Here is a 15,064-nt window from a genome sequence, read left to right on the forward strand (position 1 = left end):
TGAAAAGAGAGTTGCTTCACCCCCAAGTCAACAGGCTGCCCTGCTGCAGTGCGTGATTTACAGGGTGGTTGAACTGTTCCAGGGGGCTTGAATGAAATCTCTCCAGGACTTCGAGTACATCTTGGATCAATTAATATGGTTCATTTCCAGTCACGCCTCAGCAAGTAGTGGAGAATTTAAAAAGGATAAACTTTATTTAACGAAATGACCTGGTGGTTAAGAGCAGTTCTTAAGAAATACCCATTGTTTCATTGCGATTTGAGCCAGCGTCTTGTTGCGTTACGAACGATTTCGATGGGGAGGAGGAGGGGGCAGAAAAGAATTGCGTCGGATGCAAGGCTTCCGCGTTTATTGATGTAGCCTTTTACTCGATACATTTAATTCTGAGATGATTCTACGGAGATGGGTCGAAACAACCGGATCCACAAAATTAGAGAGACGGTTTGTATTGACTAATTGAACATCTTGGGACCGTTGAGTCTTTGTACAACTTCAGGGTTGTTTTAATCTTCCCCACAAAGCAATAGAGAGAACTTTAGCGGCATCTTTTGGGCAACAACAATAACAAAAATCAATATAAACAGATCAATATAAAGTAAACAATCTATGCATCAAGCAAGTTGATGTAACAATTCCTTTCTATCTAATGTACATTCGGTCTTAACCCGCGAGTGGGTCCAAAATACGGTGCCGCCCGAAATGGGTCAGGCGGATTTTGGAGATGAAAGGGGTGGGGGCGATTGAGATTCTCCTGCTCAATGAAACTTCCCCCCCCCCCCCCCCACTTCTTTTGGGTGACACAGACTCCGACCCCGCCAGAGGAGTAGAAGCCACCTTAGCCGAATCCCGTTTTTAATGTGTTCCTTTGGTCGAAGCCAGTTGCATCTTTGGGAGTTGCACCTCTCTGTGCAAATGGATTTGCACAGGGGGGAGGGTTGCAATTTTTTTTTGGAGAGTAGAGGTCCCGATGTTTCTGTATCCTCACGCCTCCAGCAAGCCCATTGCTTCCTCGCTGATGGAGGATACACCTTCGGCTGGTGTCTGGGTGTATTCCGCTTCATCTGCTCCATGTCCTTGTCTATTTTCCCCCCAATCTTTCCAGTGTTCGTGTTCTGGTTTGGATGCGATAAACCGTGAAAACATGATGCCTAAATAACCAATAACGGGCCAATTAAATGTAACAATCCTCTTAACTCTGCCAATGTCAACCACGAGGTTTCCTCTGTGGTATATTCCAATCAGCCATGGTTTTTGACCTATCAACATTAATAATGCACATTAGGACTCTATTAATTAATTAAGGTACGAGTTGACATTGATGTTATTTTTTCAGCTTCACTGGAAACGTTTTGATGTCTCGTTGAAGTGGGAAGGACTTCAATCAATAGTTTGAAGCTGCAAATAGAAGTATTGTGAAAATCATTTGAAATGTGCAAGTGGTTCACAGACTTCAATATTTATTTATGCCTTACAACACAACCGCGTTCTAGCTTCAGAGATTCGCGACGATCAATAAGAGGGGAGCACCATTAAGACCTCATAAGCATAGAGCAATAATCAAACTCTGGGCTTTTATTCTCTCTCCCCCCCCCCCCCCCCCCCATCCCCAACCCGGAAGTAAGCAATAACTGTTTCACTCCCCACAGCACGTGGAGTGCAAATCTGATTGACCCAATAGAGTGGCACAAAGAAAAATGGGAATTTGCCGATCAAAGATCAAAGTGGCAAGGACTCCACCTCGAATCCCTCCTCCACTATTAGCCCTCTTACAGAACATCAATTTTTCACACATCAATGATGGCTTAATAATAGTTGAAAGACAGTTGCATAAGGATGCAAATCTGGCCTTTGTCTTTATAATGTTCATGTGCTCATTTTTAAGAGAGCGAAGTAAAAAGCGATCCCTTTTGTATTGGGGCTGCAGAGGCGTGAGTAATCGCCCGAATCAAAGGAGAGATGTTAATTCCCCGTACAGTTTATCCTCATTTGATGCACCAAACTCATAAGCTGATCTCATCAATTGACCATCAGACAAACCTTTGAAACAGGAACGGTGCAATGCACAGAATGTATTGATGAGGTGGTGCTTTTTTGGTATCATCTAGAAATGAATGTGCTCTCAGATCAATTCGCGTGCGAACTACCTGATAGTATGTTGTTTTAATCTTTCTGGAGGCGCTTCAAGAATCACTGCAAAAGATGCCAAACGCTGCCCCAGTCCAGACCACAGAGACTGTGCGAGGTGACTCCAGTGCGAACAACTTCACCATTCGAGTTAACATTTAAGGTTATATTTAAACTCAGCACCGTCTAAAGTTCCCGTTCAGAAAATCCTGACCCGTTCGCCTGGTTCATTGGGAAAAGCACTGGCCATGTTCAAGCCACCATTCTGCCGCGAGAATCGATCAGAAGACACCGTGCATTTGAATGGAAGGCGCAGTATTAATTCTGCTGATTGATTTGCAGTGGTTTGGGGTGGACTGTTCAAGTCAGGGATTTAACATCCTCAGGAAGATAGTTCAAGTCAGGGATTAACATCCTCAGGAAGATATGCCAGTTGAGAGGGCCACCGTTTGATTCACCGTCTGTATGTAAAAAAGATCGATTGCAAGTCGGGCTCAGGCAGCATGTTGCAATATTTTAAAAAAATATCTAGGAGCCCTTGATGGGAAAAACTGGAGCAAGAGTCAAGATGATCAAAACAGAGCAGAGCAAAGAAAAAGACATAAAGAAAGAGGAAAATCAAGTTCAAGGGCTTCTGATTATCACCTAAAAAAAACCTCAGCCAGCCACTTTCCCTCTCCCTCTCTGTGTTCCCTTTTAATTGATTGATGCAGACGTCATGGAAGTCCCTCCTCATTACTCCCTACGCATTGCCCTCTTGTGCATCTCATTAGTTTGCAAGCGGGACAGTCTGTGGAGCTTTGCCTGTCAATCAAAGTGTCAATCAAACAGCGGCGAGCCTTTGAAGTGGAGCAGCCGCCGCCGAGTCTGCAACAACTTCACTCCGAGCAGGAGAGCTCGCTCCTCGGCGTGCGTTCACTAACAATTACCGCTCCTGCAATTTATTTACTTACTCCCGGACAGCGAGGGGGGCAACAACAAGAAGAAGGAGGAGGAGGAGGAGGAGAAGAAAGAGACTTGCGACCCCCCCCCCACCCCCTCTCCGAACGAGTTGCAGCAAGTCGATCACTTTTTAGAGAGGTAGATTAAACAAGGGGGGCATTTAAAAAAAGAAAGCCCACCCGATTAAAGATGCCGCAGCTCAACAGCGGTGGCGGCGACGATCTAGGGGCTAATGATGAGATGATCTCTTTTAAAGATGAAGGGGAACAGGAAGAAAAGATCTCGGAAAACGCTTCTGCAGAAAGGGATTTAGCAGACGTCAAGTCTTCATTAGTAAACGAGTCAGAGACCAACCAAAACAGTTCATCAGACTCCGAGGTAAGGAGCAAAGCTCTTGGTTTTTTTCCACCCCCCCCCCCAAAAAAATCTGCAGGGAAGTCTTGGCTTGGGTGTCAGTACGAGTTGCAAGAGCCAGAAGGGAGGGAGCCCCCCCTCCAATCTCTAGCACGTACTTCTCCAGCGGAAGGTCGATCTGTTCGATTAAAAGCTTCTTTTCCAAAAACAAAAATCCTGATCTGAACTCTTGTCTCTCTCTCTCTCTCCACCATGTTCCCTCTCAGGCGGAAAGGCGGCCGCCGCCTCGCCACTCGGAAACTTTTCGGGACAAGTCCAGGGAGAGTTTAGAAGAAGGTGAGTGGGTTGAAGCCCGGGGAGGGAGGGAGGGAGGGAGGGGGAAGTCTTTTATTCGTTTAATAAACTTCATCTCTTATAGATTTATATCAGCTCAGGCTGCTTGGTGGTTTGAAAGATTCCTTGTGCTCAAGGGAGGGGGGGGGGGGAGGGGGAAAGAAAAAGTTGGGCTCCCTAACTTTGTTTCTCTCCCTAACTTTCTCTCTTATTCCCCCCGCCATGTTTCTTGACCGTGCAGCAAAGAGGCAAGATGGAGGCAGCCTGTTCAAGGGCCCACCATACCCCGGCTACCCCTTCATAATGATTCCTGACCTGGCCAGCCCTTACCTCCCCAATGGATCTTTATCTCCCAGCGCCAGGACGGTAAGTTGGGCATGTTCTTTCAATTATGGGGGGGGGGGGGGAGTTTTGACCAAGTCATTGGTTTTCTCAGAGCGTTCAAAAAAGTTTAAAAAGTTCCCCCCCCCCCCAACACACAGACAGAGTTTGGTTTCCCCACCCCTCCTTTGTCACGTTTCTCTTCCGAGCAGGAGATTCCCAATGTGTTTTCTTTTTTTAAGAAAAGACCCCTGCTAACTTCCAAACTTATTTTCGAGGCTCTGCTGTGTGCAGGAATTTTTCTTTTCGAGTTCAAACATCACCCTCCTCCCCTGAATTCGCAGTCTTCAACAAGTGGATGTTATTATTCTGTGGCAATTGCCCTTTGGAGGGAGGGGGGGGGGGCGTTTGTTGGTTCCAGCGTCTTATTATTTTTTGGTGCCGCAACCACACTGTTTTGCCTCTTTTTTTCCCCCTCCCTCCCTCCCTCTCTCTCTCCTCCCTCCCCTCTCCCTCTCTCCTCTCTCCCCCTCTCTCCTCCCTCCCCTCTCCCCCTCTCTCTCTCTTCCCCCCTCTCTCTTTCTCCCCCCCCCCCCTCTCTCCACGCACACAGGAATATCCTGTTTTCTCTCGATTGAGCGAAAAAGGCGTGTTTTAAGAAAAGAGGGAGCTTTTGTTAACGGTCATGACAGTAATTTGTAGAGAACGATTTAGGAATTTCTCCCCCCCCTCCCCTCCTCCTCTCGGACTGAGTTGCACCAGTTTTCCTTTGTTTTCGTCGCATTCCTATTAAAGGAGTCAGAGCTTTTTTGTCAAACCTTGACTGGGGTGGGAATTTTCGTGCAATACAATGGGAGCCCCCAGCGGGATATTATCCTTGCGATGGGGTGGGGGTGGGGGGGGCTAATTTGCGAGGCTGGATGGGCTTTCTGGCTCGTCCCAGATCACCTCTCCCGAGCTGTCAGCGAAATGCCATCAGAGTCACGTGAAATCAACTAAGGGGGAAACTTTGATACTTTCTTGACAAGAGGCGCTGAGCAGTGAAACTGCCCTCTCGCTCTGCTCCGCGTTTTATTGACAACTCCCCCCCCCCCCCCACTCTCTCTCTCTCTCGTTTCATAATCCGACGTTACAAATTAAATCCACGTCTTGGTTTCTAGAAAGGGAGGGGTTCGCAGAGAGGGATTCTTTGAAAGTCTGGCTTGTGTTAGTTGCAGTGGCTTTTTTGTTTAAAACCAGAAAAAAAATCTTCTTCATTCCGTTTTCACTTTCAAAATGACTTGAATTACTCTTTCATAAGATTTAATTTGCCTTGTTAATTTTTGGTTTTGGACATGTGCAATGTGTCAACTTTACTGGAGCCCGAGACCGGTGGATTTTTTTGGTTCAAAGAAGCCTGGATAGTAATTTCACAACTTTCAACTCAATGAATGTTTTTTTTTTAAAGTTGTTAACAGAACCAATTGGATGTTGCAAACATTCTTAATCAAATGATAATTAATTTAGCTTAAAGTCCAGGACGACTTTGATTTGATAACAACGATTTCTAGGAATTACAGCCAAGTCCTAGCAGAACAGAAAGTCCTTGAAAATGTGTGGCATTTATTGATATTTAGAAAAGCTCCCTTTAATAGTTTGTGCTAAAAATGCAGGGTTTGGGAATAAGAACATTTGGGTCCACAAATAATTTGGGTCAGTTTGCCAAGTATCATCCACTGAAGATTAATGGACCGCATGGAAATTATTTGAAAATTGGAACGCAGACCTGATTCCATTTGGTAGACCCAAGGTCTACTGTAAAATGCATCAAGTACAGAAACACCTTTTGTCTGAAATTTCCATACGTACTTCAAGTGCAGGCCTTTGTGTTTAGATTCTTTTGAATAATGTATTTCTCCCCACAGCCTAGCAAGTCATAACAATTAAAAATGTCTAATTCGAGAATTGTCAGTGCACTTGGTGATGTCAGGGGTGGAGATAAGATGAGAAATTACTTGTATCTATTTTGTATTATAATTTTGGTGTTATCTTTTTAGTGCTGGTTTTCATTTGAGGTGGTCGCTGAAAAATCAGAGAAAACTAAATCATCTAAATTTCTGAGATTGTGTGACTATTCCTGTGATACCATAATGCAGATTTTAAAAATCATTATATAGTTCTTGAGAGCATTAAGATGTTCGTCACATGTGTGCTTGATATTTTTGAGCTAGGAGAATTATCTGTCGTACTGGCAGTTGAAGTAATTTAAATTTTCTTAACGATATTTACAGGGGTCCAGTCAGCTACCTTCACCTTTTCATTACTTGTACTAGGATTTGACTGCAAAGCTAGATCATGTAACATAATTTTGTTGGTTGGCTGAGAAATGTTTGTTGCTGAATTATAGATGCCTTTACCCTTGTATTTTTCTAATGTGTGTGTATATGGGTATTTTTCGTATGTTGACTGAACCTGTTTTCACAATAAACCTATGGGAGTTAGAAAAAAATGATCTGTACTGTTCCATACCTTTGGAGATTAAGCACAGGCAAATTTAATTGAAAATTAAAACAATATTGATCAAATTAAGAAATATTTTGCCTCTGCTTTCGAGGTTACGTTGCTGTCGAGATGGTCTATAAAAGTATTTTCTCTTTGGTCACTGCAGCTTGACAAGAAAACATATTTGAATGATTATTGTGTTGCTTTTTGTCTTTGCCAATCATTCTTTAGTACAGTAAAAATATCCTGCAACTTCCTTAAAAAATAGAACCTATTTTGATGGAAGCTATTTAAGATAAAATGTTGTGGATTATTTCTATCTGCAACGTTACATGGGCACTACCTTTTGAACATCCATAATCGGAGGGTCTGTATAATATGTGTGCCGTATAGATTTTGAAACCTTGTGTTTTATTGTTTTGAACTTGTATGCCTGTGTTTTGCTCTTGTAATTGAAAGAACATGGTGGTTGTGGCTCAAAAAAATGAATCCGAAAGCTGCAAAACTGTCTGGGAACTGGTGTTTAGCCTGACTTGCTTGGGAATGACAGCTGCAGAGATTTGTGAGAACGTGACTAAAGTTGGAGGAGATTTTCCAGCTGCCCTGTAAAAGTTTTCTTCAACGGCTGGTTCTTCACTTTTCAAGACCCGTGTTTAACTCTAGCGTATAGAAATTTGTGGCAGTGGAACTGTTCAGGTCTTGAGATTGTAGGATAAATGGTGTCTTCTGCTTAAAGCTGAATTAGGAAGATCGAATTTTCTGATCTGACCCCACAGCTACTGCCAAATTTCCACCTTGATGGCACCCCAAATTCTTGACCAGCAGGGTCGTAAATCAGTAGAGATTATATTCGGCATGTGTCATTTATGAATGTTGAAATACTTATTGTCACACTGGCCTTGTACCCCCATGATCAAGGAGATATTGGGGAAATGATGTTTAGAACTAAAGAAAACATGGAGATTAGAAATGTGTGAAGATTGGCCAGAGTTCATTATGGTTTTGTAGGGATGTTTATTTGGAGTTGGCATTTTTCATTTTGCACATTTAACCCTCTGAACACATCAAGGATTGTAATCTGGATCAACTGTGTTTACATTGGGTTTTAATTGTATGTGGCAAAGAGTTAATGCTTTGCTCCCAGGTGTGTGTGTGTGATTTTTTTTGTGTAAATGTCTTCCATCTAGTTACTACGTGGTTGCACTTGTTAATTGTCCCTAATTGCAATCTGCAGGGGGTTTATGGTACTGAATGGGTTCTTTAACACCGCATCAGACCCTCTCTATAGGTCTGATGAGTCAGTATATGAGCTGTTTTAGCAAATGTCTTGGCATTTTGGTTTGGGATTGTGAAGGCATTAGCAGGGCAGGGTACGGTTACAAAGTCTAATTAGCCTGTGCTGATTGTTCATGGCCTGCCAGACAAGAAGGAGTAATTTGCACAAGAAGGGCTGTCCAACTAAACCAGCTCTTTAAAAAAAACAATAAATCACTTGCATATTTGTGCAGTGATTCAAATGGAATTGAGACCGCTCCCATCTCAACATGTGGTAAATTTAAGTCAATGAAATGCAGATGTAGATTGTGGTGAGGTTTCTCAGCAGAGATCAACAAATGGAAAACTTCATGCAGTAAATATTTACACATTGAATTTGGGCACAAGGTTTTTTTGCTTGTTTCGGATCATTATGTGAATGGGGTTGGTGTGTTCTGGACTGCTGGATTAATTTTAAAAAAAGGGCAGTGTGGCTTTTATTGAGGTTTCCAATGTTGCTGGCATCCTAGACTCTTTTCAGTCCATTGTGTTCAAACCAACTTTCCGAGAATAAGTGGCAATGCTAACTGAACTATAACACTGTTAGCCACTTAGAAAAGGTGTCTTCAATTTTGCCTCAGCAGCAAAATAATACATTTTAGTATAGGTGAATTTTATGGAGGGAATTGGCTCCTTCCCTGCCTCTTTCAATTTGAAAAAAAAACCTCCCATCTCGCTTGGCTGAACCAAAGAGTGGATGTTAGAAACGTCACTGTTCAATCAAACTGACTCGGTAGAGTGATGGTGGGTGGCACTGTTGTTTGTTTTTGAGTGGGGGGAATGGGTTAGGAAGGAAGTTCATATTTTTGCATGGGTAAAATCCATTCCTTTTCACTGAGTCTTAAACTTGGCAGAAGAAGCCTGGCAGAATCCTGTGTGGAAATATGTGCACACAGATGATCCAAGGAACTTACTTGTTCTGCAGTGAGCATTCAGGAACTACGAAGCAAATTTGGGCACGTGTTTCTCTTCTTTCTCTCCAGCAGAGCAAATGTTGGTGGTGGGGGAAATAACTTCTTCATTAGGAAGAGAGGGATAGTCTGCATTACAACAGTAACAGCACATTATTTTAAGGCATCTTGGAACATAAGGTGGTCATGGAAGGTACTTCATAAATGTAAGATGGAATGATGTAGGCTAAGAATAAGAATGACCCAGTAAAGAGATTTGTAACTTAATTGACAATTCAGTTGAATAAGTTGAGCAGAAATTGATGTATCGACATTTATATTTTGCAAGCCCCCACATACTTAAGGTGTATAGAAATTGTACTGTGATGCTGGAGCTTGCTCCTTTCCCCCGTGGGTACGCAGGTCCCTGTATGGCCAGAGTGAATAGGTATCTATTTGTGCACTACATGGGTGCGTACCATGGAGCCTGTTTTAATTTGTGTTCCCAAGTGTGCTGATGCAAGCAGATCTTGTTCGGATTTATGACTTATCCACTAATGAGGCAACGGTACTAAAACCAGCCATTCCAAAGCCCCAGGCGAACAATTGAAAAGGGAGAATTTGACAGATAAGAACTGAAGGATAAATAGGACTGTTGCCTTGGTTTCCAGGACTAGGATGAGGAAATGATCATGTGTTTCCAGATTGGACACCACCACTACAGTATATATATTATATATATATATAGTTTCTGGAGGAGTAAATGGGAATTATTTCAGGTATTGGATTTGCACACCCCCCAACCAATCCTTTCTGATTTATTGTTGGTAGAAAAGGTCACCATGGAGTTGAGCTTCTGTTTTGATACCGGCCTTTCTGCTTGTGTGACCTGACTGACAAATATCGGGTATCTTGAGTTATTAGAAAAATAACTCCAATACAGTCTCTGCAGAATCCTTCAAGTTCATTGGAAGGATCAGCAAAACAGTGGCAATAAGTTCTTTCAGACCTGCACCTATTGTAGTTGGCCTGGTCGATGGGGAAGCCCATTTCATTCATGTGCCTGACTCCAGAAATTGACCTTCTCATGAGATTAGTAGGCAACCCGATGTAAAGATTCAAAGATGTGCACAAAGCACGTCTTTGAAGAATTGGGGAAGACTCCTGGGAACTGCTGGCCCACTGCTCAAGATGAAGGGTGCATTTGTGATGGTTTTTGGAAACGTGAGGTTAGAAGCAGACAGAAGTCCTGGTAAGTTGTGGAAAGAGCAAATAGCATCAAGAATTATCACCTGAAATCTTGGTCAGTCACTATATGTTTGTAGTCCCCAAATTGGTGTCATTTGCTACCTCAGAACCCACAAACCTGGAGAGGATGTCTATGTTTATAGTTGACAATGAATCTGAGAGACCTCTTTGACAAATTAAGACAGTCCTGTTCTCACCTGGACACCTTATTCCTTTTGTGGTGGAGATTGCGATTTAATTATCAGGAGTGAACGTCGTGACTTGTGTTGCTTTCCATAAGCCATAATTAGTCATTTAGCTGCATTGGTCTTGTGGCTGGCATTGACTTGCGCGACAGGATCGAAAGGAAAGGAAGGCACAGAAACTGTGGATGCCAGAATCTTAATTAGGCAAAGAATTGATGCAGGAATTTGGGTTGCATCCATGGGTTGAAAATAGGCAATGTTTTGGATCTGGACCCTTTTTCAGGACCTTATCAAGGGATTAAAGCTATCACCTTATGACTGCACAACTAACTTTTCGGTTATCAGGAGGCTCTGATTTGTCTGATACAAGCCTGACCGTGATCAAGTTGTATTTCCAATATTGAAAATGATTGAGCTTCTTGGCAAGTAGGGAAAATTTGACTTTTGTTTTGAATGCTTGGACTCCGTTCACCTTGTCTTGCCTTGTTCCTTTCTAACAATCAATGGGTGAGTCTGGACACTCATTGCTGATGCCCTATGCTTCTTTTTGCTATCTTTTCTCATTATCTGTCTTGTTCTCTCTCCTTAATTCTCTGACCAAATCAATAGGCTTTAGAATTTGGCAAATTTTCTGAAAAATTAGAAAATGCGTATTTACATTTTTCTGTGTACCTCAGCGCAGCTTTCTGGTTCCTGAACTGTGATAGCCCCCATCTTAAAGTTTCTGATTAGAACAGTTTGAGAACGTGCAAGGTGTGAAAGAGAAAAGATTGTGTGGCACTTTAAGAATTGCCTGGCCAGTGAAATTGCAATTTGGGGAAATATTAGTTTGAAATCTTGTCGACCCGTAGTAAACATTGTTCATTTGTGGCTTCGGGCACGATTTCAGCCTTGGGCTTGGAGAGAGCCTCCAACATTGAAGCTTAAAGTGGCAACGAAGCTGTCCAGTCAATCAATCAAGTGGATTTTATTTTTGGGGGGGGGGGTGGGGGAGGGATAAGTTGCTATTTGGGGACATCAGAATTACCAGTTATTGAAAATTGTTGAGAAAACTTTTTGCAGAAAGTAGATGAGTATGATTTTTTTAGCAAGTTCCAATATTAAAGAGGACCTGAGAGTACTTGACAAACCAACACATGGGTTTGCAGGTTCCTGCTGCAGACGTGCATTCCTCGACCGGATCGTGCAAATATCAGCAAGTCTTGTGTCATATTGTAACCGTGAAAAAGAACTGCAGGTACTTCGAATGAATTGTTAATGAGTTAGTAGTGTTATAAAGTCTCATGGTTAGATCTCCTCTTCTTTTTTTATCCTGGAGTGGTAGTTTTGTCCAATCACTGACTTTATGAGAGCTCTATGGGGTGAAGTAATTATTGGCAAACCCATTTTCAAAAAGGGTATTCTGTCTACACCTGAAATATAAAGCGACCAAAACAGTGAATTGAAGCAGCAATCCTTCTGCCTTGATTCTTTCCGAAACTGAATTGATCGAAGCTGTTGCTCAACTTGAGTTCTGCACCTGCTGAGAATTTGAATTCTGATGCATGCGTTTGGAACAGTGGGTTGTGGGGCACATGATACATTCAATTGAACTTTGATCATCTCCAACTGCAGTGTTCTTCTGCTCCTCAGACCCTTGCAGGATTGAGGGACGAGCAGATAATAGGCAGAAAGGGAAATAAGGAGGTGAAAATATGGCCCAAGGTCGGATTGTTCTGTTCCTTTTTTTCCAAAACCTCCCCCCACCTCCCACAGATGAATGTGGTTGGACAAGAGATTGCAGGGCGAATGGTTCAGTGCTTGGTACAATGGCTGAAAGATTGGCTACCTTTTAGAAGAAGAGGGTGAGTTGTGTACGGTATGGTGGAAAGACCAAAGCCGCAGACAGATTAATGGAAGCAGGATGGTGGGGGAGCCAAGGAAGGGTCTCAAAGCATCAGGAAGGATCTTGGAATCAGTGATCATTTCGACTCGTTTGTGCAGAGACCAAGTGTTCAGGTTTGGAACCTTGCGAGTCAACTGAACATGATTGGATTGTGAATTGTGGTCACAAGTTACGGAGAAACAGTTTGGTCTGGTGGTAGATGTACAGTCAGAAAACAATAAACTTGAATGAACATTTTCAATAAATTCTGCAGTGACCTGGGCTTTAATACAACAGAGACCTGCTGAGTTTAAAATGCCAGATATGCTGCTTTTTTTTTCTCCAAAAAAAAACCACACAGGCCAATCAAATTACTTGGCTTTTTTAAAAAGAAACGAATGTTTTTAATTTGCCGTCATTCCAGTGATTATTGCAGTATGGAAGCGTTGAAGATTTTTAAAAATCAGAGGGTAATGAAACAATTGAATGAAGAATATGCTTGGAATTTTCAAATTAAATCTGAGTACAAACTGTTGAATGGCCACCTGGATTGTTGCTGAGGGTAAAGAGGCCCTCTGGAAGGGTGTAGGGCTTGGTTCTGTGACTATCTGATTCCTTGGAGTAGGTTGGTAGAAAGGGGGTGGGAATGCATCCAGCCTCCACAGGGATTGCCTTGGGCTGTATTGGAGCCCTGGGAAGGAAAGCCTGGACATGTTTTCTTTAAAATTACAATTGGACCACTGGGAAATGAATAAAATAGGCAGAGAAAGATTTTTATGTTGGGGAGGGTGGTGGGGTGGGGGGAGGGGAAGTGGTGGTAAATAGCTTCTCCGCATTCTTGCAGGCAGGAAATTCAGGGTGGCAAAAAGCTATTGCAGGGAACAAAAGGTGTTTGAGTAGTACTTGGAATTGCTGTTAATGTTAGAATAATTAAAGCAGACTTGCTAGTGGCTGCCTGTCATAAGAAAAGGCTTGGAGGATTCAAATGCGTATTTCTGAAAGAGGGTTTGGGTGGCTGGGGTTGGGGGGGGTGGGTGGGGAGGGTTTCATTATAATCTTGAGCCATCCATGTGTGTGGTTCTTGTCCATCTTCCTCAATTTGTCCCCATCGTGTTCTCTGCAGTAATTCAGTACAAATGGATGTTTTTCTTTAACTCCAATCCTTAAGAAAACAGTTAAGGATTCAATTACTATACAGGAATTTGAAGGGGAAAATAGGTTCATTTGGAGGCCTTGTTTGAACTGTGGTAGTCACAGCTAATGTTAATTGTCTGTAGTGACTTCCTTCCATTGTAACAATAAATGCCCTGGAATTTTTTCATACAATACAGAGTTACCTGCAGGATGTAAACGCAGTGAATGTCAAGGTGTGTGGCCTTTTTAGGTTTTGGAATTGCTGAGGCACAAGTGATCACAGTATTAGCACAGATTTAATTATTTTTGCAGGGAAAACGTGTCCATTTTGCTGACTATTACAGCACAAAGTTATGAGGTATTCCATTTTCTGTTTCTTGCCTTGAGTTACTGGGCTTTTTCACCTTGGTTTCTTGCTTTTGTGAATATCAGATAAAAGGTTTTAATTTTAAATTGAATGCCGAGATTTCATTGTGCTCTTTGATTATTTCAAATATTCCCTGTTCTGCACGATCCTTCATGTAAAAATGACCAGTCATCTGTGCTGAGTTATTCTGCCTCTTTGAGGTTGTTCATACTTCTGCATCAATTGCCCACTTCTCTTAAATTACAGCCCATGCTGCAGACCACAGCTCTCACAAGACCTTTGGAATATGTGGTCTGTGTTTTCTTTAAAGATTTTGTCTACGGTGTACTGATGAACATGGCATTCTGATCAAATGTTTCGAATGCGAACAACCCTGAATTTTGTTATTTAAAATCACCTTAAATACGGCTTGGTAATGGTTTTGTCCATGCACTTTCAAGTATAGGTCATTGGGAGTTTTTCCTGTGGTCTACCTAGAGAACAACAGGGAATGACAATCGTAGCAGGTTTTTGTTTCATGACTGCAAATGTTAATGTATGTTCTACCATACAAATTTAAGACAATTGGAATTCACACTAATAAACACTTGGGTGTATTTTTTGTTTGGGATCCTATATTATTTAATTCCTTTCTCATGAATTTTTGTTAATCAATTTGAGTTACTAACAGTTCTATACATACAAAAGCTGTGTTCAGCTTGCAGTTCAGTAGTTTTGTGGGTGATTTTTTTCTCTTTTGGATTGACTTTGAATTATGGTTTGATGGGAAAACTTGAAAATATTTTAAAGCTTTGAACTGACAGTCCCTGAATCTTTTCAATCTGCTGTAATAAATATTTTTACTGTTGGCCCATCTGTCTATTTTTAAAGTGGCATGTTTCTAGTGTGTTATATTTTTCTTGCATTCCTGAGTTCAGTCTAATTGAATAATGCTATTAAAATTAGGAAGTTGTGGTAAGTGTTCAGTAATTGTTTTCAATTTCTGTTTTTCATTGTAATCAGCGAACAGAAGGAATAGCATTGTTTTTATAAAAAAAAGCCTGGAATTTTATTGTTCGTGATGAGTTCATACTTGATTGGGGGGCAAGGGTTTTCACCGTCACAGACTTGTTTATCTGCTACATGACAGGGAGTAGGGATGTTTGCACATGGTGACATGTCTAATGTTTTGCATGTGAGTAGTGAATCATTCCGATAAATACCCAAGACTTTGTAAGAATAGTTTGGTGTTAATGAGACTTGGGCACAAATATGTATCTATACTTTCTCTTATGAATGCATGTGAAGAGCATAAATTGGCTTTTGTTTTGAACGAATGGCGGAGCATAATCTTTGAACTGTCCTGAAGGAAGAGTTGGTTAAAGGCTTTAACTGTAAAATTGTACTTGTTTGAAAACCAGTCGCTTTAACACTTTTTTAATCAATGTGACTTATCTTTTTAATAGTGATAAAAGTTTCAGTTATTTGAGCTTGCAAAAGGACATGAACATTTTAAATAATTTTGGTT

The 15,064-nt window shown here is 41.8% G+C and overlaps 1 protein-coding gene across 39 annotated transcripts in view; it reads left to right on the forward strand.

Annotated features, from left to right (window-relative positions):
- The first annotated feature begins 2,925 nt into the window (after positions 1-2,925).
- Positions 2,926-15,064, forward strand: part of tcf7l2 (transcription factor 7 like 2) — a 182,212-nt gene continuing 170,073 nt past the window's right edge. For 10 of the 39 annotated variants that reach the window (XM_069899911.1, XM_069899921.1, XM_069899924.1 and 7 more), the window contains exons 1-3: positions 2,928-3,444; positions 3,687-3,756; positions 3,995-4,119. In XM_069899911.1, the coding sequence (XP_069756012.1) occupies positions 3,256-3,444; positions 3,687-3,756; positions 3,995-4,119 (384 nt within the window). In that variant the 5' untranslated portion in view covers positions 2,928-3,255. Of the gene's footprint in view, positions 3,445-3,539; positions 3,593-3,686; positions 3,757-3,994; positions 4,120-15,064 lie in introns of those variants that run through there. The other 29 variants (XM_069899917.1, XM_069899909.1, XM_069899916.1 and 26 more) reach the window with 7 other exon arrangements.

Source organism: Narcine bancroftii, chromosome 10 (genome assembly GCF_036971445.1).
Source record: "Narcine bancroftii isolate sNarBan1 chromosome 10, sNarBan1.hap1, whole genome shotgun sequence".
In the NCBI taxonomy this organism is placed as follows: Eukaryota; Metazoa; Chordata; class Chondrichthyes; order Torpediniformes; family Narcinidae; genus Narcine; species Narcine bancroftii.